The 23,018-nt window shown below is 44.2% G+C and overlaps 1 protein-coding gene across 1 annotated transcript in view; it reads right to left on the bottom strand.

Moving 5' to 3' along the window:
* Positions 1-5,470: 5,470 nt before the first annotated feature.
* PTPRJ (protein tyrosine phosphatase receptor type J) overlaps positions 5,471-23,018 on the bottom strand; it is a 153,034-nt gene continuing 135,486 nt past the window's right edge. The window contains exons 16-25 of the mRNA XM_031459580.2: positions 22,650-22,691; positions 22,068-22,076; positions 21,871-21,958; positions 20,783-20,873; positions 18,246-18,319; positions 18,006-18,140; positions 15,217-15,336; positions 13,142-13,302; positions 11,007-11,142; positions 5,471-9,101 (exon numbers count right to left, since the gene is read on the bottom strand). Coding sequence (XP_031315440.2) covers positions 8,943-9,101; positions 11,007-11,142; positions 13,142-13,302; positions 15,217-15,336; positions 18,006-18,140; positions 18,246-18,319; positions 20,783-20,873; positions 21,871-21,958; positions 22,068-22,076; positions 22,650-22,691 — 1,015 coding nt within the window. The 3' untranslated portion in view covers positions 5,471-8,942. The remainder of the gene's footprint in view (positions 9,102-11,006; positions 11,143-13,141; positions 13,303-15,216; positions 15,337-18,005; positions 18,141-18,245; positions 18,320-20,782; positions 20,874-21,870; positions 21,959-22,067; positions 22,077-22,649; positions 22,692-23,018) is intronic.

The raw sequence follows: 23,018 nt of genomic DNA on the forward strand, positions 1-23,018 counted from the left end.
CAAGGAAACTTTCTCCCTCTGCCTATATAAATCTGGAATTCTGCACACACTGTCTCGCTTGAAGCTGTGACTAAATGCTATTACTCTCATTTTGCAGATGAAGAACCAGAGGTTCAAAGAAGTGGAGTGGCTTGTCTGCAGTCTCACAACTAGCAGGTGGTCAGCTAGGACACCAGTCAGGGCCACCTGACTCCAAAGCCTAGAGCAGGTTCTGAAGATCAGGAATCTGGGAGCGGCTTATCTGGGCGGTTCTGGCTCAAGGCCTCCCAGGAGCTTGCAGACAAGCTGTTGGCCTGAGGCAGCAGTCATCTGAAGGCTTGACAAGGGTTGGAGAAGCTGCTTCCAAGATCACTTGGCTGTGGGCAGGAGCATCAGTGCCTCCTTATAGAAATCTTCTTATAGGGTTGCTAGTGAGAGACAGAAAGACAGACAGACAGACAGACAGAGAAGCTGCAGAGTCTTTCAGAACATGATCGCAGAAGTAACATAACATCACTTCTGCTGAATTCTCTTGGTCATGCGGGCCAACCCTGGAACAATGCGGGAGATCAGTGGCACAGTGGGGTGTGGACACCAGGAAGTAGGCAGCACTGGGGGCCTTCTGGGTTGGAGAACACATGGGATTTTTTTCCCCTTCTTTTTCTTATCTGAATGTCCTAAATTTGTTTTACCGTAAACATATATAATAAATTATAGGGGGAAAAGCTACCAGCTGCTAGCAAGGGCATTTTCCTTCGCCCTGCTGTTGACTTGAATGCATCCCGTATTCACCTCCGTGTTCCTTTTCCAATCCTGTTTTCCTCCATCGCCTGTTCACACCCTAACGGAGGATCGCTTTCTCAGCCTGGTCCTCTGGCGCCATCTCGTGGCAGCATCCAAAACAGCCGTCCTTGGCTGACAGCTGTTAACTCCTGGGTCAGATGGTCTTACCTGCCTACAGGAAGGTGACTTTGGTAGGATGTAACTATCATTTATTGGGGAAAGCCTAGGGTCTCTTTTTCCCCTTCAGTGGACGCAGGGATCTTCCACATTCATCCACAAAGGGAGCTGTGGGATCGCAGAAAGGATGGGAGGGCTATAAGAACTTTGGGGGGCAGGGCTAGTCCGCTTTTCTCCCTGCCTCCTTCTGCTCTCCAGATGCCGACAGGACCCTCCACCCTGGCAGACCCTCGCTCAGCCAGGAGCGAGAAGGTGGTCCCTTGTTTCACAGCTCAGCATCTAATCTCCAAAAACTAAGCTTTCGCTTTAACAAGCCACTGGCCACAGGAAGTACTCAAAGAAAGCCTGGGTTCATGCTCACTTTAAAGAGCTTTGTAAAACTGGACAAATATATTCTGAAATAAGTTGTTGCTTATTGTATTGAGTCAAGAAGGGGAGAAATGTTAAGACTAATAAAAACTTTAGCCAAGTACTCTGTACTCATTGGGAAAAATTATAAAATGTAGGCAGGTAAAAATAAAACTAAAAGCCGCCTGTAACCCCACCATCACATTATTCCGGAGTTGTTCTTGTCTTCTTATGCACGTGTCTCATTTTTTAATGGAATTATTCCCTTATGGTTCCATAAATTGCTTTTCTCACTTCCACTTTAGCTGTTATAAGAGCCCAGGTGATCACTTGATTTTTATTTCCCATGATATCTCAGTTTCTAGGCTCCACAAGGGTAGTCTTTTTTTTTTTCCATCTATGTGTAATTTATTTTTTTAACATTTTTTATTGATTTATAATCATTTTACAATGTTGTGTCAAATTCCAGCGTTCAGCACAATTTTTCAGTCATTCATGGACATATACACACTCATTGTCACCACAAGGGTAGTCTTTTACCAAATTAAGTGCTAGAAGCAGGAGACACTTGAGTGTCGGGCTAGATTTGGAACGAGTGCTGTCACTTCTGTGCACGTCCATGGTCCGAGGCAAATTGCACAGCCTTGTCTTAAGTGCAAGAGGAGAGGGGATACGTCAGCCCACCAGCATCACCCATCTCAGATCCACCCATCTCTCTGCAGATTCCCTGCCACAACCCTCCCACGTCACCATCATCTATTTCCAAAACCAGTGCTAAACCAGAGCCTCTGACAGACTTCCCTGCTTCCAGCCTCCCCTCCTGCATCTCTTTCTTCCTACAGTGACCAGCACCGTCAGGACTCTTGTGGAAACCCTGATGGCCTCCCGCTGGCTGTCGACTAACCGCCCATCTCCTGACCACGGCTCACGAAGGCTGACTCGATCAGCCCCTGACAACCTCTCCGGCTTCATATGGTGCCCTTTGCTCCATCCCCAGCAAGGGCCCCAAGTCCATGGTCTTCTCACCACTCTTCAAAGTGCCAAGTTCATTCCCGCCTCCGGGTCTTGGCACACGCTGGCCCTCCTGCCCACGCCCTCCGGGGCTGCCTTCCCATTCCAGCCTCCACATGTCCGCAGACATACGTTCGATTCCTTCTTAGTTTCCTGTCTCTCCCGTGGGCCCTTAAATTCCACAAGGGCTGGGATCATGCCCGTTTTGTTCACAAACGTCTATCCTGAGGGCCCACTGCTGGCCTATGGTAGATGACCAACACAAATTTAAGCTGATAAATAAATAGCTACACTTACTGGGTGTTTAACGTGCCCTGGGCAATATGCTGAGTGTCTCAGCACGTTACCACATCAAGATCATAACCACGCACCCACGTGCAGAAAACTTACCTGCCATCTTCTTTCTTCCTGAACTTATCCTCTGCAGGGACATGACGCTGAAGCCTGGAAACTGCCCCGCGGAAGGTGTAGCAGTCAAAACACTCGGATGGATTCAAAACACATGTGGAAGATGCCCTCCTACGGAACTGAGGCTCTGAACTTCCTTGGCTCTAATAGGACGTCCACCTGCACCCGCCTCTGCTCAGGCACATGGCGCTGTGTATTCAAAAAGCCACAGATGCTGCCCGCCAGACACTCCAGGCAAACTTCAGCTCTCTGCACATACTGCTCATCAAAAGTAGAAAAGTTCTATGATTTCCACTTAGTTGGGGCAGGGAGAGAACTAAAAGCTTGGGCCTCCAAACTTTTGGACCCGCACCATCCTCTGTACCATCATCCATGCAGAAGCATCTCTTTCAAAGCAAACTATTTTCTATCCTCAGTGAGGGGAATAATCACGTCTGGAATAATTACACTGTCGTGTGCTCCAGATCTGTGCTTTTCTGCCTCATCAGAAAAATAATTACAGCAACAGACCTCGGGCAGACCTGAACAGACGAAGGGAATCCATGCCTGGAAAAGTGACCTGACTTCACCCAGGATTTCACAGTAAACAACTCAGGAATGTGCTGGAATTGTCACTGGTTATTTTGCAGTTGGCAAGCAGGCCAGCATTTAGCCTGTCGTCTCCAGATGGTTGGGACAGGCGAGGAGGACGACAGATAAAGAAAGAAAGGGAAGAGGAAGACAGAGATTGAGAGGGTGCAATCAGCAAGGCAAACGAAAGGTCTGATGGGACCCCTTCCTGATCTGCCCAATGGCACTGGCCGCTGAGGACCTAGTGCAGCCTGGAGGGAACATGTCTCCCATTGAACGTGCTACATGGAGCGTAGCCTGTGCTGTGGAGGAAATCATACCTTTTACTTTTATTACCCAGCCAAGTGTCTGGGGTGTCCTTCCTTCCATCCTGCTGTGGTCACTCACCCTTGCGACCTTCATGCTGTTTCCATCCAAAGACAGTAGTGAAGGCAAACGTGTGTGTATATGTCTGTGTGTCTGTTTACTTACGTACATACATACACACATACACACGCCTGGTGCAGCATCTTAAGGGTGAGACAGTTAGTCAACCAGGCATACAGTCCCAGGGCTGTCCCTTGTCAGGGTCATCAGCCACCACCTCCCCTCATCTCCCCCCTCCCCGCATGCTCACATCCCAGCCCCGCCCCTCACCGAAGTCCCTACCGTCCTCCAAGCAAAGCATGCACACCTCCCCACCGTTTTGCTTCCCTGTGTCCTGCTGTGAAAATTCCGCTCAAGATTCTGCTCATGCGCCACCCACTCTTATTCTCCAGGGGTCCCTGCCACCTGTCCCTTCCAACCTCCTCTGGTATTTCTCGGGCTGCGTTTTACATGTGCATCACACGTGCTCCCGGACCCTCCCTCTGGACGGTCCACTCCTTACAGGCAGGACTTGTGCTGCACTTCCCTCTGTCTCCCCGACAGGCCTCAGGCGTGGGTACTGCCGTCCAGACAGCCTCTCTTCCCTTCCCCTCGAGCAGAAGTTGCCCCGCTGTCTCCCTGACACGGTGTAACAGCTCTGACCCATTGTGTGACAGCCACGAGCTGGTGCGTCAGGGCATGAGATGCTAATTTTCTCCATATTTCCCCCATCTAAGATCCTGAAGACTTTATTCACACACGTTGGCTGTCTGTCTCCTCTTATCAGAATGTAAGTTCCACGGGGCAGAGATTTCTGTCCACTTTGTTTGCAGTTGAACCCTCAGCCACTGAGGAATCGTGGCCAATGCACAGTAGGCACTCAGTACATCACTGCAGAATGGATTCACTGGTTCCAGAAGAGGCGGGGTGGGGGGTATAGCTCAGTGCTGCAGCGTGTGCTTAACATGCATGAGGTCCTGGGTTCGATCCCCAGTACCTCCGTAAAGAAGAAAAATAATAAAAAATTCTATTTTTTTAATCTCAAAACAAAATCATCTCAGTCTGTTTAGACTTTGCATCAAAGGCATAAGGGAGTGAGATGAAAGGAAAACTACCACAGAATCCCAGCTATTCTGAGATTCCCTGAATCCATCAACCAAAACACTCTCTCAAAACCCTGGAGGCTTGTCTACGGCAAGGATGCACGACCAAGTGGCGCCTGTCCACCTGCAGACCCACACATCCGACCTCCGAGAGCACACGCAGTCACATCTTAGCTGCGCACTCACTTCTCCCCGTCTCCTCTCCACTTAACACCCCGGATGTGTGTTTTGTGTGAACTACGTCCCCCTCAGAGTTCATATGCTAAAATCCCAACCCCAGTGCCTCAGAACACAACTGTGTTTGGAGATGGGGGTCTTTCAAGAGGTAATTACGGTAAAATTAGGTCATTAGGGTGAGTTCTAATTCGCTTCAACTGGTGCCCTTTTAAGAAAGGAGACTGGGACACATAGAGGGAAGACTGTGGACAGACGCGGGGAGAAGATGGTCGTCTACAGGCCAAGGAGAGAGGCCTCAGGGGCAGCCTGCCTGCCAATGCCTGGATCTCAGACTTCTGGCCTCCGGAACCGTGAGTAAATAAATTTCTCTCGTTTAAGCCCCTCAGTCTGCCGTACCTTGTTACACCGGCCCCAGCAAACCGAAACCATGTGGAAAATCCCGCGGGAAATGTGTTTTTGTTAAAGGATGCCCCAGCTGGACGCAGGCCAGCAAACTGCTCGGTAAATGAAATGGTGGGGGTGTCAAGTAAGGGGGGGGGCGGGGGGGACCAAACAAACAAACAAAGGCATAATGTGCTGACACTTTTTTATATTTGGTATTTGTAAGTCTTTTTAAAAAAATTTTTTTCAGGCCATTTTTTTTCCTTAAAAAACAAACAAACAAAAAAAGCGACCGACAGCAATGCTCTGTACAGGTATAACAAACATTAGAAATATGCATCATTCCAAAATAGTTACAAGAAAATTACAGTTTGAGAGTCCACACCAACACAGCCTATTCATAGGTGCCCCCAAGGCGGGGAGAAGCCACGGCATGTTGAGTACACGGCTGCTCCACGTAGCCTGAACTCAGAGCGTGGACTTTGGAGGCAAGTCAACACCAGTCACCCACACTTGTTTAGTTCAACAAGTGCAATCCAGCATTTTGACAGAAAACCAGGCTTTTTCATCCCAGATGAAAAGCAGACATTAATCAGCTGCGGAGCTGGCCCCCGACCCCCAGGAGCTTCTGACTCGGGGATGCCCAAATCCAGGGGAGTCAATTATGCCAAAATCTAGCTGGAGGTCTTTCTATGGCCACAGGGAACAGACCCAAGCATCCTTTCCTCCTGGTGCTAATCATCACTAAATTCACCTTTGGAGGCAAGATGTCCCTGCTCTTGGGAGAAGATGTCAAGGGACTAAATCCCCTAAACCAACTAGTCCCACCCTGGCTGGCTCTCTGTACGCGGTTGTCAGATACTGAGCAGGCGCATTCACACCCTCCTCCAGTCTTCGGTCATCGTTCCTGGGAGGGTTTGGGGCAGGAGCTCAAAAGCACTGCCTCTTTTCTGTGACCAACCTCCAGCCCATGTGTCCTTTATATTTACACATTCATCTTCCCTTTTCAATCACTGTGCTATAAATACCCTCACCACCCGCCTTGGCCCGTTCCCAGGCCTCTTCAGGATGCAGAGAAGCATGGTGACCTTCGTGTGACCTGCCCATTTGGAACCCAGACCTCTGCACCGCAAGCCTTCCTCCCAGGACTGAGAGTGACGTCGGAGAGCGACTTGTGGCGCTGCTGCTCACTTCCCAAGCTCATACCGGGCGGAAAGGCGGAGGATCTCTGTTTTTTGCATTTTTATACAATATGTTTATCATTATTGTTGCTTTTATCTTTTAAAGGAATCTTTCAAGTCCTTCCCTCTGACTTGATGACGTGGGCAGGGCATAGTATCCATGTGGGATTTGACAGCTAGACACCCATCACCATGGTTTTCTGACAAACTGGAGTGGGAAAGGGTGTGACCCATGGAACTGCTGCCTGGAAGAAGTCTGGGAACTCTCCAAGATCTGCGTGCGAGGGGCAGACCAGCATGACGGTTTGGAAGCCACCCGCCCAAACCCAGCTTCACTCCACACCCCGGGAACAGCATGGTTTCCCTGATTCAGACCTTCTGAGCCAAAGGCCTCTTTGAAGTGGAGTCCAGGGGACCCAGCCTGGCCTCGCCAGCCCACTCCTTGAAGGGCCCGATACTGAACTGAACTGCTTACGACCCAAGAGAACAAAGGATTCAGCCAAAAAGTGCAATTTCTGCTCGGGAAGTAAGGTTGTCCCAACACACGACACCAACATCACCACCTCTCCTTTATTCCTTTAAGTACCTCACAGGGAAAGGGAGATGAGAGGCGTACAGCACTCAACCTCTGAGCCAAGTCAAGGGTCTTCAATACATTGTGGTTCATCCTTCATAACCCTAAGATACTCATTCTCCCTGTCCAGTCAGTCATCAAAGTGCCGGCGAGCTGAGGAGCATGGCAGGGTCGGGAGACGGGCTCTCCCAGGCCAACCGTGGCCGGGGCCCTCGGAGGAGACCCCACTCCCATTTCCAGTAGGACACACTGTCCTAAGTTTACAGCAGGATCTACTACTGTGGAAAATGGCCACGGAGCTCCGGGGACCTGGTAATTCCTTCATAAGACCTGGACACTTCATTGCCTATCAGAGGATAAACTCAACACATCTTCAAAATAGAACCTGAGCCACAGTATAAAATAAAAAGAAACAAATCCTGTCATGTTAATGCCTTGAGAAGTTTACAGATTATGTACCAATAAAATAAATCCACATAAATTCAGAAATTCTTGGTAGAGACACACCTGAAAGCCAAAAAACACAATTAATCTACAGGTTTTTTTTTTTTAAAATCAAAGTAATTACAGCAGCAGTAGAGTGAAAAGAGGTTTTAAAAATAAAAATTACATCTTTGATACAAATTCGAACTTTGTACACCTCATTTCAAAGGAATGACTGTTTTAAGAGTTTAGTGTATATATATATATGTATATATATATATATATATACAGTAGATACGGATATGTGTCATTGCAAATACAGACTAAAGCCAGTAGACTTTGAGGAAAGAGGGATTAATCTGACACTGTTTTCACACGCAAGTGTTCACAGATTGCCACGCTTTTAAAACACACACACACGCTACGCACATGGACACACAGAGACACATAAAATGCCAACCTGAGTAAAACGTGACTACCTACCAAGAGAGCCTCATGAATCACTAAGTCACATATTGCACCTTTAAATAATCCTTCTTACCAAACACAGAAATGAGAAAAAAGGTGGAGCGGGGATGACAAAAGATTATTGTGTCACCATGGGGTTCCTCTGTGTCCCCCCACAGAAATTCCTCGGCGGGGGATATTTAGTTTCCACTTGCACTCAACCAGTGGGCAGAAAATGTGGCCATCTGAAGCATCTTTGGGGAAGAAGAGGAGGGGAGAGGGGGAGAAAGAAGAGAACACAAAACAGGGGATGGGGAAGTTGGGGGGTTATGTGGGGAGACCTCCTCTAGATGAGGACAGGAATGTTACTGAGAAGGCTGAACCTCTGATACTAGACTACTGTTTAAATATTCCGCCTGTTCCAATTATGAGATTCAATACAAAAATAGAGATATCTACCGAGTTTTGCCTGTGGAAGCACAATTCAGAAAAGGCACATGTTCAAATAGAAAACCCAGGCAGAGGAGGCACCGGGTACCCCTCCCTCCATGATAAGCATCCACAATTACGTAATTTTCCACCAGCTAGACTCCAAGATACAGTAGGTAAAAATAGACCTCTGATACTTAAAATATATTCAACCCAACACAATCCTGGCTTTAGCGTGTGAATCATATAAAATAGTCTTTTAAAAAAAAAATGTCTTGGAAAAGAAAAAAGAAAATCATAGCTCACTTTTCCTGGTGTTCTGTAATTCTCAAGAAAACAAAAACAGAAACAAAAACAAAAGTGAACCCATCCTGTCGGTAATCAGGAATGTAGATGATTCGCTCGCCACCCATTTACAGCCCGACAGCCCCAACTGCTCATCGGTCGTGTTTGACATGCGCAGCGTCACACTTTCAAGTTAGTTCTAACGAAACAGAACAAAGAATTAGGATATTAGACATAGAGAAACACGTCAACATCGGGGCATTTCCCTTCGCTGCGGGTGTGATGGTCTGGTTAAACTCCAGAAAGGTTTTTCCTTTGGAATTAGGCAATGTAACCGTTTGTCTTTCCAAATGCGGTCACTGGTGCGAGGTTTTCATAGATTGTCATTGCGGTCGTGTTCTGGTAGATGAGATCCACTTTTGAGTCCTTCTGGGATCTGATAATATCCAAAACACACTGATTGAGGAAAACATACTGGTCCTGTTAAAAAGAGAAAGAGAGAAAGCAAATGAGCCCAGGTCCCAGACATTAGTACCCCTCCAACCCTGCCCACTCCACAGAGAACACTTCCAGGTAACATGTGTCCAGAGGTAATAACATTCTGGTGAAATCTGAAACCACAGACGGCAAGATTCTCACCATTAATGATTCTCAACCAGGGGGCAGGGCACACTCCCTACAGGTCCCTTCCCCAAGAAGAAGGACCAGAATCTTGAGGGAAAGGCAAAGAAAGAACGTGGAGGAAATAACCCACACGTACATTCACTCAAAAGTCCAACCAGATTTTCTTGGCTAGTGAGGATGTGCAGAATGAGGAGTACACTCAGTAGAGGGGTGGGTTAAAGGGGGATGATCGAGGTTGAGCTGGGCGTCCCCCACCCACTGGGGGGCGGGGGGGGAGTGGAGAGACTGGAGTAACGGATCAGGGTAGCTCTTAAGGTAAGCACATCAGAATGTAAAGGTGGCCACTAAAAAGAGGAGGAAGAGGTTATGCTGACACAGAAAGACATCCACACACTGTAAGAGGAAAAAAAAATCATCACAGGGCAGCATCATGTATAAAATAGGACCCAAGTTTTAAAATATGCTCCGTGCGTGTGTGTGTGTGTGTGTGTGTGCGTGTGCACATGTGGTCTTTCACAGATGTCCATAAAGAAGCCTGCAAAGATACATGTAACCGCAAACCTTGGCTACCTCTAGGGAGTGGGACTGGGAAAGAAAAAGTAAAAGAGAAAAATGTCCTCAATATAACCCTGTACTGTTAAATTCTTCGATATGAACAAATTTATGTTATTTTCAAAATATTTTTTAAAAGGATGAGAGAATCTGTAGGCAGGTATAAGATTTCTGTGTTCCTCAAAAGCAAAAAAAAGACTGAGAACTATGATGCTATGTCAGAAAAAAAGATTATCTCTCTTCCGACCAGCATAGGAGGTGACTTCCACCCTTCCCACCACAGCCAGGCTGCTCAGCCCGAAGCACGCAATGTACCCAGGCCTCTAGGACACTCCCTGCTGGACCCAGAAGCACAGCGCATGTTCATAAAGTTCTAAATTGGTACACGGTGATGGCCTGATACGAGATTAGTATTCTGCTCTCATCCTGGTCAAGGTGGACTCAGCCCTACAGCTTTGAGGAAGGCTATTTCTCATCTACTTGCCAGGAATATGCCTTGAACACATTATTTATCAGGAACATTTCAGGGAAAGCCAAACCCAATAGTTCTACACAAGCAACACTGTAGATGTTAAGCATGCATTTTCTCAGTTGGTCACCATCCTCCTGCAGCCATGATCATTGAGGATCTTTAACAGTTACAAGGCGGGGTGAGGATACATTGCTGTGTTAATGCTTAAAGCAGAATTATGCTATTTCATATCATTAATATTTGATAAGTCCATTTCATTAGCTTATTTTAAGGATGGTGGTGGGTGGGTATAGCTCAGTGGTAGAGTGTATGCTTAGCATGCACAAGGTCTTGGGTTCAATCCTCAGTACCTCCATTAAAAAAGAAAAAAAATTTTAAAAAAAAGGATGGTTAGGCCTTCTTAGAAACCAAGAGTGAAAAGACCACTTTTATGAGTTTAAACCCAAAGCCAAAGTTCAGAGACTTGCTAAGTTGGTGAGCCAGTGGCAGCAAGGTGAGAAATCTTGATACCATCCCAGTTTGCAGCTCCATCGCTGCTATCAGTACCACTGTGTCACTGTATCAGGTGGTTCAATCCCATAGCAGTTTAGGATCTTAAAAGAAATAAAGTGCCACTTCACAGCCGAGAGCCAGAAAGATCTGGAAGGTGGAATGTTTTAACACACGTGTGTGACCCGACGCAACGTTTAAAACACGAACAGGAAGGGGGAACTGTCCAACACAGGTGCTGGCCTCACCTCTGTCTGCACCATTAAAGGCCTGTGCATCCGAAGGTCGTACACAATCCCATACACGTCCACGGTGTTCTCATTCTCGATCTGGTAGATGAGACGGTCGATGGCAATGAACGTGCCCGTCCTCCCGACCCCAGCACTGAGTAAGAAAGGGAAATGAGCACATCAGCACGGGCTCTCTCTGCCGTAAAACTCTCCAGTTCCCCCATCTGTGTGCACACTTGCTCTCCTGCGTTATCAGGGTTCGAAGGGCAAGCCCAGGACCGTTAACCATCGGCCCAATGGAAACCTCTGTGAGTCAGATTGTACTAGCTTGGAACTAGGGCCCAAGTCCTAAAGCTACTTCCAAGTCCAAAGCCACGAATAAAACACCTCGTCAGAGCTTCTTGAATCTCAGTCCCATTCAAGTTGCCACCACAGTCGAGGATGGCAAGTTCCATCAATTTATTCCCCATAGGACAAGGGCCCTCCTTCCTTCTGTCCTAAATTAATTCCTTTCGCTTTAAATCTAACTTCTTATTGTTGTTGAGGAGAGGGTGGTGAATTTTTTCTGTTAAGGACCAGATAGGAAGTATCCTCAGCTTTGCAGACCAAGGGACCCTTTCTGCCACTGTAGCACAAAAGTAACTATAGACAACATGTAAACAAGCGGGCATGGCTGTGTTCCAATAAAACTTTATTTCAAAAACAGGCAGCCAAGTAGACTTGTGGTCATGGTTTTACGGGGATATACTTATCTCCAAACTCATCAGATTGTACACATTCATTGATGTACGATTTCCATATGTCAAAAAAAAAAATATTCTTGGGAGAAGGTATAGCTCAAATGGTAGAGCACATGCTTAGCATGCGTGAGGTTCTGGGTTCAATCCCCAGTACCTCCTCTAAAAATAAATAAATAAACCTAATTACCTCCCCCAACAACAACAACAAAAATTCTTAAATAGATAAAATGAACTAGAGCTATGTGTTCCAACACTGTTAAATAACAAACCAAAATGCTAAAGAAAGCAGGCTGCAGAATAATGTAGACATTATAAAATCTGGTAAAAGTTTAAAGCTATATAAAACTATAGAGTTACATACGTATGTAATAAAATACGAAAGCACACAAGAGAAGAATAGAGATTAACTTTAGGACCACATTCACCTATGTAAGCAGGAGAAGGGGACAGGAGACTAGTAAGCAGAGACTTTAATTGCATCTGTAATGTATTATCAACAAATAAACATATATCATGCTTTATCAAATTATTGTTATTCTCTATATTTTTTGTAAGGTTGAAAGAGTTCATAAGAAAACATTATAAATAAGAAATAAATTAAAATATATTATGATTTAAAAAAAAAATACCAAGCAAGCAGCCGAACTGGCCCACAGGCTACAGTTTGCCAACGCTTGTTCTAAAGTCTCAAGACTTAGGGAAGAATTTACAATAGCCAAGACATGGTCCCTATTTGGTCCCTATTTACAATAGCCAAGACATGGAAACAGCCTAAATGTCCATCAACAGATGACTGGATAAAGAAGAGGTGGTATATTTATACAATGGAATACTATTCAGCCATAAAAACCGACAACATAACGCCATTTGCAGCAACATGGATGTTACTGGAGAATGTCATTCTAAGTGAAGTAAGCCAGAAAGAGAAAGAAAAATACCATATGAGATTGCTCATATGTGGAATCTAAAAAAATAAATAAATACAAAACAGAAACAGACTCATAGACCTAGTATACAAACTTGTGGTTGCCAGGGGGACGGGGGGTGGGAAGGGACTAGGATTTCAAAATGTAGAATAGATAAACAGATTGTACTGTGTAGCACAGGGAAATATATACAGGATCTTGTGGTGGCTCACAGCGAAAGAGAATGTGACAATGAATGGACGTATGTTCATGTATAACTGAAAAATTGTGCTCTATACTGGAATTTAACACAACATTGTAAAATGACTATAAATCAATAAAAAAAAAGTTTAAAAAAAAAACAAGAAATCCATAGTCCCTTATCCAAACCTTTATTGAATTTGTAAAACCTACCTACCGCAGTCCCTCTTAGGCTTTTTTTCCCCCAAAGTGTCCATCTTTATCATTACATTTGAAGTCCGTCACGCACGGATCGCCACCTGCGTACCTGCAATGCACCAGGACTGGTGACTCAGGAGGGCTCTGCTTCATGTAGTCACGAACAAGGTACCGAAAGTTGATGAGCAGGTCAGTGGTGTCGGGAACACCGTGGTCAGGCCAGGAGGTGAAATGGAACTGACGCAGAGGGTGACTCTCACTTGTCTGGATCTAGAAGCCAAGAGAAGCGGTGAGATCCAGAGAGGAAGGCAAGCAAGATCCAGCAGCATCTGAAGGCTGAACTGCTCACAGTGAAAGCAACCAAGGATAAGCCAGTCTGTTTAAAACAGGTGAAATCTATAGACATAAGTATGACATTGTAAGGGATTCTCAATGGTTGTGAATCGCATTATTCATGTGGGCCGTTCAGTGCATGATTAACTGCTCTGACAGCATCTCCAGAGGAGGAACTGAAATACTGAGGCCAGAGCCTTTGAGACACAGCAATTAGTAAAGAGTTAATAGCTGATACACTACAGCAGTGAGACTTATGAGATCTTTAAGGATAATTCTCATAAACCAAAGCCCAACCCACAACCCCCCATAAAATTCAACTCCACTGAATCTACTTCCAGGCTTTTCTTTCCATAATGTGCAAAAGTTTCATCTCCTAGTATGTTTCACTTAATTACACTCTAATTTCCCCTCATGGTAATTATGCATTCTCCACAGCCATCCCCTCTAATAGCTGAATAATTACAATGACCAGATAATCTATAGTTTAGTTACCTATTCTCCAAAAGCCAGATCTTTGTTTGCATGGTTTCCAAATTTTCCCTCCAGTATGGATAATGCTCAGATTCATCTTTCTAAATAACAAGGCTTCTGCTGTACTTAAGATTATTTCTTTAGGACAGATTCTCAAACTTGGAACCACCAGATCAAAAAGGAACAGATATTTTTATACCTTTGATGTAAACTGCAAAGGGTTATACTAATTTACATGGCCATCAAAAGATATCAGTGTCACTCATGACACGACTTCTATTTTTAAACACCCTTCAAAATATAAAAAGGATATATAAACTGACTTCCTAGAATGCCTACATAACTTAATTAGATTTGCTTTCATAACTTTTTGAGGGATGGGAGGCCATGTGTATATGCCCTGGAATCTTATTAATGTAACTGTCATCATAAACTGTTTCAACAGCAAATGGCCACTCCTGGTGTCATATTTCCAGCCAAACAGTCCAAAAGGGCCTTGTAACAAAAACTCTATGAGCAAGTCACCTGGAAGTGGACGGAAAGGAGTTACAGATGCTGAGCCATGCTCTTAAGATTCACTTTAAGAATATATGTGCAGTAAAAAAATTTTTTTAAAAAGTTCTATCAAGCCATGAAGACATGGAAGAAACTTAAAAGACCTATTAGTAAATGAAAGAAGCCAGTCTGAACAGGCGACAAACTGTACGATTCCAACCAAACAACATTCTGGAAAAGGCACAGCTACAGAAACAAAAAAAAGATCATGGTTTCCAGGGGTTCGGGGAGAGGAAGGGAGGGAGGAATGAACAGATGAAGCACAAGGGATTTTTAGGGCAATGAAATTATTCTGTATGATACTATAGTGGTGGCTACATGTCATTATGCATTTGTCAAAGCCCATAGAATGCACAACATCAAGAGTGAACCCTAATGTAAACTGTGGACTTCGGTTGATAATAATGTGCCTATGTTGGCTCATCGATTGTACCAAATATGCCACACTGATGAGGGATGTTGAGAGTAGGGGAGTATATATGGGGGGGGGGGGGGTTTATGTGAGGACTCTCTGTATTTTCTGCTCAATTCTGCTGTGAACCTGAAACTGCTCTAAAAGAATAAAGTCTATTAAAAAAGTTTTTTCAATTTTTTTAAAATTCATTTTAAGAATAACCTATGAACTTGTCCTTAAGAAAGTAAAGCTAAAGGGTTGCCCTAAAGGATAAGCAGATACAAATTGTTTTATTCTGTAGAGAAGAAAGCAAAAATATTTTTCTGATGCATAAAGAAAATTGGTTAATATCAACCGAAAAAGTACCACCCCAAAATTAATATATGTTAATTTTGTGTAAGACCTATCCATCTGGACCTCTTACTTACATTTTTCACCGTGAAGTCTCTGATGGTCCATTCTGGAAGGACAATTTCTGACGTCATTGCCACAGTTATGTCCCCGTAGTCCTGAGCCTGCTTGGAGGGCCAGTACTCCTCACATTTGGTCTAGAAGAAAATTGCATTTTTATACAAGACTCCGATCCCATCACCTGCCATCACTGAAGCCTCCCAAGGGAGACCAGATACTGAAAACTAGCATCAGGGTTGAATTCATCCCTTAGTTGGGTTCTATCTGACCCTTGGAATTTGGGGATTTTTTTAAATTTACAGTTCCTGCCAACTCTTTCACATCTGGGAGTTTTCTCGTAAAAATCCAGATTTCTGGCTTCTCTTGAAAAATCAGAAGACCTGACCAACACTGAGCCCCCATTTCTGCATGAAAACTGATTTACAGGTAAGCAGCAGCTGCTCCTTCACAGGGGACCCCAAGCTCACCCAGCTCTCCAGGCCCCACAGCGGCCACTCCACTAACTGCTCGCTGAACTACACTTCTCCAACTGACCCACAAACCTAAGCAGCAGAAGAAATGAGAACCTTTCCCAATTCTTTTTTTTAAAGACATTTTTAAAATTTTTTTATTTTTTAATTTGGGGGTGGGGGGTTAGGTTTATTTATGTATTTTTAGAAGAGGTACTGGGGATTGAACCCAGGACCTCATGCATGCCAAGCTCTACCACTTGAGCTATACCTCCCCCCCAATACTTTCAGATATACACTAACTGCAGCACAAATATACAAACACCAATAGAGAGAATCAGGTTACATCACTTGGGAGTATTTGATTTTTATAAAGTCAGTGGGCAGATGTGAACAAAAATAAAAATCAGGAAACAACTGCTTCCTAAGAATACCTGAATGCCCATTTGGTAATTGACTTTTTCAAAAATGGGAGGTTTGTTTCACTTTAAAAAGAGATGCCTGGTAATAACATACAATGGAAAAGAATCTGAAAAGAAAAAATACATATGCATGTATATGTATAGCTGAGTCACTTTGCTGTACACCTGAAACTAACATTGTATCAACTACACTTCAACAAAAAAAATTTAAGAATAAAAAAAAGAATGCCTGCTTCCCACCTCCAGAGAAACTGCCTCTGGCCCAAGGATCTGTTGTTTTGTTTTTTTTGTTTGTTTGTTTTTTTTTCAAAGATCCCGGTTTCTGGACCACCGCTCCAAGAAAGAACACAGAACTGGAACACTCATGGAGTTTTTGCCCAGCTTGGTCTCCTAGCAGCTGGATTTATGTTGCTAACCTCATAGGCAAGTTCTTAAACTCAAGCCTCAGTTTCCCCATCTATAAAATAAGAACACCTCACAGGGATGTTAAAGCTAAAAACAAAACAGATGGAGAATCTAGTGCAGAAAACACACTGGCTTCCCTCCCCTTTCACCCAGGCAGGAACATCCACTTCCCTCTCGACTTAAGACGAACAAGGACCCATCTAAATTCATCTTCTTGTTCTCTGTTCATTTAACCATGTCATTTTCATTTATCTAACAGATATTTATGAGAATGTTCCATGTGCGAGGTCCTGGGCTCAACAGCACCAAAAGGTTTATTTGCATTCATAAACAGTCGCCTTTCGTTTGTATAATTACCTGTTCTAATGCAAGAACCTTCTGTATCACAAGTAAACAAGAGGGTGGGAACCCCCTCTTACTGTTCTTCATTACCTTCCCCTCCCCAACTCCAGCCCCTAGCGCAGGGCCTTACACACACCTGGGGCTGGATAAACATCAGCTAAGTTAAGGTGAAAAAAAAAAAAAAGGACTTAAACAACATCCAGTGGGTTCCCACAATCACCTGGACACCGCTATTCAGCGCCTGCACCCGGGGGCAGTGGAAGCAGCAGCATCGAGAATTATCGGAAATGCAACTCTGGGGTCCAGCACAGACCCTCTGAATTAGAAACTGTAGGCGGAGCCTCCTTCCCGGTGATGCTCATGCACGTTAAAGTTTCAGAATCACTGGCTTGGGGACTCGATTCCTGTCCTACTCAAGTAACGAACCAACATGAAAAGACTCACAGAGCACAAGAGATCCTACTCCTCAGGCACAGACTTTGTGAATTTAGCCCATGTTCTTCAATTCTCCTCGATATGGAAACAAAGGATTTTATGACTAGAAGAAAATCTTGTCTTTGATGGTAGTGGCTGAGGGGGTGGATTCTGGGCCATCACAGGGGAGCGGGAACTGCTGAGACTTACCTGGCAGTAAGTCTGAAATTTTGCATAAAGAAAGGGTCCTGATGCTAAAACCTGTTTGAAAATCACTGGGCTGATCAACTTGGTCATCTCAAATTGACACAACATTGTACACTGACTATACTTCAGTTATAAAAAAAAAATTTTTTTAATAAAGCAACTCAAAAAAAAAACCTGTCATCTCACAGATGAGAAAGCTGGTTGCTTGGAGACACAATGGGCTTGCGCTCAGTCCCAGAGGTGAAGCAGAACAGAGCTGTACCACGAGTTCTTCCATTACACTAACCCAACTCCTGTTTACTAACAGGAGCAGTGACTTAATAAATGGAGAATGTTGCTAGTTGTCCACAAAGGAAGGTAATGATAAAATTAATTTTTTAAATTTTTTTTTAACTTTTCTCTTAGAGGAGAAAAAGACAGAAAACACATTTCTAAGAACAGTGGTGCTAATGTTTGGCGGATTTTTTTTTTTAAAGACAAATGATTTTTAAGACATTTACTCTTCCACCATAGTAAGAATGAATAAATAAACTGAACTGAACAATAACAAAAATAAACGCTACTTACCCTTCCCTGTTCCACACATTTGGTCAACATGACAATGGCGTAGACATTTTTCTCCCAAACCATACGCCAAAAATCTTTCAAAGTGTTGGGTAAAGGTCCTTGCGTGGCAATAAAATCTTTCTTGGAATGGTAGCCCTAAAAATGGAAAGCAGCACATCTTCACCCTCAAAGAGACAGCAAGAGGAGCTCCAAGGACTTCATCCTCAGCAGCCAGCGCTACGAGAACCCCTCCCCACTTACAGGCATGTAGTTGGCGTTGATGTAGTCGTCAGCTGAATGGGTCTGGACTGAAAGTCTGACACGGGAAATGTCATCTGTGACATTCAAAGAAAAAAGGTCCTCATTAGAAGTGTACGTTTGAGGTGAGTTGCACACAAGAGAAAAAAAGAGGTAGAAAATGTCACACCTTAAAGTTGCAGAGCTTGGCATTTTACATACATGACCTGATTTCATTCTCACAGTCACCAGATGTGACTGTGGCACAGAGGAGGTACACGGTGACCTGGGCAAAGCCAGGAAGTGGCAGAGGCAGGGTTCAAACCAGGGCAGCCTGGCACCAGGGTCCAAGCTCTTAACCACCCCAGACGGCCTTCTCAGACAGAGCCAATTATTAGCATCCTTGGGTATGTGCCATGAGCCAGGGAAGGCCCTCAAAATTGTTATTTATTCCTCAAAAACCACCCTATAAGCTTCCGTGCCCATTTTACAGATGAGGAAACTGAGGGTCAGAGAGACTAAGTGACTTCTCCAAGCACTTTCATCTGGTGGATGGCAATCAGAATCCACATCCAGTGCCCTATCCACTGTGGCAAGGCAGATACTCAGGTTAAGCTCTTCACACTTCTGAAACCGAGCAGGACCCTATGGGGCTTTCCCAGGACAGAACAACACCCCCTACCCCCATGTCCTCTGCCCACCTCTTGTCTGTAGAAAATCTTTAGTCAAAGAATAAGTTTAATCAGAGAAATAAGAACATATAGAAACAAATGGAAATAGTCAAGCAAAACAAAATAAAGATAGTTTAGACATTAAACAAAGTCAAGGACCTTTAGTTCCTCCTCAAGGGCGATAGAAAATATTCTGAGCCACATCCTTTGAACTGTTTTATAGATACTGAAACCCCCTCCGGGTGGAAAAGTTAACCAAATGATGACCAGACTGTAGCCATGACATAAGCTGCCACAATTCCAAGAACTGGCCTCAAAGAAATGGGGACAAATCGACCCTGGGACTGAAGACTAACAGTACTTAAAGCTATCGAGATGATGCTGATCAGACCAAGGCATGACTAACTTCAAGATGACTGTCAGAACTGACTGCTGTTCTGCACGTAGCCCCTCCCTCCTCCCTCCGCCGACACACCCCGAAACTCCCCTTTAAAAGCTCTTGCCCAAGGATCAGCGAGGCAGGAAGAGGGGAGTTGGCCTCTGGACATGAGTCCACCCTCCTCTAATTACTGGCCTGTGGAATAAAGCAAACTTCCCTTTCTACTAACACTTGCCTCTCAAGTATTGGCTTTCAAGCAGTGAGCAGCCAGACCTGAGTTTCAGTAACATTTTATTCTCATAAAAAAGTTGTTATAAAAAGACAGTCCCAAATTCAAGAATAAACTGAAGACTACTATAAGTAGAAGGATCTAAAACATAAAACTCTCATGTTTTCTATTTACCGTCACCTTAAAAAGTACTCACACCAACTCGCCCAACCCCAGAAACGAAAGAATATCCTTAAAATTTCAAATGTCGTGCTGAGCTATGTTTCTCTGTCTTTGACTATCCACGATCTCTCCCTCCCCTGGACAAAATAATATAACAATTCTAAACCCAGTTACCAACATGAAGCTCAGCCTAAAATCTTCCTGACAAAAAAACAATATCCAAACTCTGGATCTGAAAAATCTCCACAGACGTTCACAAAAACAGGCCAACACCCCTGAATTAACCCCAGAAGGGCAGAGCGGAGGCAGATCTCACCAGCCTGGTTTCTCTCAGAACGTGAGTTAACGTCCACTGTCCACACAAGGGGGAAAATGAAGACAAAGAAGGGAAGAGCCAGAAAATCCTGAATCTACGGAGAAATTAACGTTTTGGGCCAGGAAGGAAACACACAGCTTCAAGTAAAACAGACAATGCCTCTAAAGGTCCTAATGTAAAAATTATCAATAAAGCCTATAAATTTCAGCTAAATCTGAACACAGCTATGACCTACTGATCCTTCTTTCTGGGCCCTAATTCCCATCCAAAAGAGAGACTGCAAAGAACGTGCCACAATGAAGGGTTTACCTTTCATCCTAACAGATGATGAGTAAATAATTCTCACTTTAAACTCAATTTGTTGCCATCCCTGTCAGTAAGGCTACAGACATTGTTAATTCTCGAAAACAGGAATGAATCCAAACAGAATTCATCTTTAGGCGTGGAACATACTAGGCCAACCAGAGACATGTCTGGACGAGCAGAAGGTGTTAATTCCCCGCCTGGCCTCCTGAGTGAAGCTGACAGACGTGGTCCAAGGCTGGTTCCATCACCACGATCTGTGTGTCTTTGGATAAATCACCTAACCACTCTGTGCCTCACTCTCCTCATCTGCAAAACGAATATTCTACTACTTATTTCATAAGGTTATGGCGAGGATTGAATTCAGTGGCACAATAGGTGACTGATGAATGGTTGTGGAAGTGGCCAGTTAGTATCCGGATTACCCTCCCCTCGACTCTTAGAGATGTGAGGCCAGTGACAGGAAAAAGGGAACGATAAGGTGGGAAAAAAACAACTTACAGGGCAGAACGTTATTATAGCGATTCTTTCCCCTGTTCTCAGCCAGTTCAGCTGCAAATTTAGGTAGACTGATTCCAACATGCTTCAGATCCTGGAAACAGAATACATGAGTTATCCATTTATTCCATGTTCAAATATTATTCATCCCGAGCAGAGAATATGAGAGAAAAAAGTGGGAAGGCAGAGGGGGGATGGGTTACGTTATGTCCCCCAAAAAGGTATGGAGAAGTTCTAACCCCCGGTACCTTTTTTTGGGGGGGGGGGATAGAGTCTCTAGATTATTATGAAAGGATCCTTCCAGTATGTACACAGGACCCAAAAATACCAGTTTATCCCTCCCACTCATCCCCCCACCCCCACAGGCATCCCGGCAGTAACAGAGCTCCTTCATGGTACCCAGGAAAACCGCAAAACTGCTGGAGAAAGACATCTATGCGCCTGTTTACACACTTCACATACTCGGAGGCAGCAGGCTAAAGATCTACCAACACAGCGGTCTGTTCATTTAAGGTCATCAACCAGAGACCTTCTCCCAAGGCTGAGAGAGAACCTCATCTATTCCTTCCTTTACAGACGCGGACACTGAGGCAAGGGCCCACGTCAGTGGTTCTCACATCAGAATTACTGCGAGGCTTTAAACACCACAGCTCTGGGGCTCCAGTCCGAGTCAGAAGGTTTGCAAAGAACCAGCACTTATGAATCTTCTTTGAAATTATAGCTTTTTCAGATGTAATCACAGTAAGACGAGGTCATACTGGAGTGAGGGCCCTTAATCCAGTATCACTGATGTCTTTAGAACAGACATTGAGATACAGACACATGGGGAGACACGGGAAGACGGAGGTAGGTGATGGGGTGATGCTGCCTCAAGCCAGAACGCCGAGGGCTTCCACAAGGTGGATGACACAGGGGGGACCCTCCCCCAGAGGTTCCGAAGCAGGCCCTCAGGGGACACACAAGGGCATCTCCCTCCCCTCGAAGGGGGCGGCCTCCCACCCAAAGATTCACCACAAAACAGAAATAGGCAGTTTTCCACCTTTCAGGAAAAGCATGAAGCAAGTAGAAACACAGTCTGTACAAGCACGTACTTCGTATTCTTCTGCAAACCCACAGTTGGAGTCGGCTTGCTGTTTCTTAAAGTAGGCCTCGAAATTCTCCACTTTGATTAACTTGGATCTGGGAAAACAAAACAGCGTCTCAGGGTTTTCTGCATTCGATCAAGTTCGTACTCAAAATAGAAAAATACAAGTTATTTAAAAATAAAAAAAGCAAATAGTCTACTCACTTTTTAGGTCTTCATCATAGAAAGGGAAAGAAAAAAATAGAATTCAGAAATTAGAATTAATTAGATTAGAAAAAAAGACTCAATTTTCAATTAGAAAAAATGACTCAACCATGACTCTGCAGATGATAGTAAACATCTCCCAAAATGAAGAAAAACTACAGTATAATTGGGGGCAGTCGGTATAAAGTTATTTACAAAACACTGAAACATAAATCAGGAAATCTGATTTCTAGACCCTGTTATTTAACTGACTGGCTTTGTGATTTTGGGCAAGTTCTCTCCTCCTAGAACTTGATAACCACTTTTTTTTTAAATCACAAAATGTAAGTTTCTTGGTAGAACAAGACAACTCCGGTGTGGCTTGCCACAGCAGAACATGACAAGGAAACCAGCTTCAGGAGATTAATAAACACAGACTCCTTGCAGAATAACAGAGCTAGTAAGGACTACAGGTTGACTAGGGCCAAACGTGCCAATCAGGAAAAATGACATCAGGTTCCATTAAAAAAAAAAAAAATCAGAACAGTCACTGAGCAGATTGGGGGGATTAAGTGTCTTAAAGCCACAACTCTAGAGACTTACTTAATCTGAGAAAAGGACACGTCATTGTTCTTTGCATCTTTCCTGTTTTGAAAGAAAAAAAGGACCCGTTAGACCAAAACAGTTTAATTCTGGGCTTTGTCCCCTTTGAGTAACTACAAAAAGCCTTTTCTCTGGGTACTAGTTCACAGGCGACATTAGATCCTACTCACAAATGCTAAGTGTAATGGTCTAAGCAGCAAATGCTGATTAAACCCCATGAAGTCACTCTCCTGTATACCGTCTAACAGCATCCAAGAATCTCACTCAAGCAACTTGAAGGAATTTTTCTGGGTAAATACATTATCAGCAGTATTACCCTACTGTAAAGCCAGACTTGTTATTTTATTCTCTGTTTTTGGTTGGTTTTTC

This window comes from Camelus dromedarius, chromosome 12 (genome assembly GCF_036321535.1).
Source record: "Camelus dromedarius isolate mCamDro1 chromosome 12, mCamDro1.pat, whole genome shotgun sequence".
Classification (NCBI taxonomy): Eukaryota; Metazoa; Chordata; class Mammalia; order Artiodactyla; family Camelidae; genus Camelus; species Camelus dromedarius.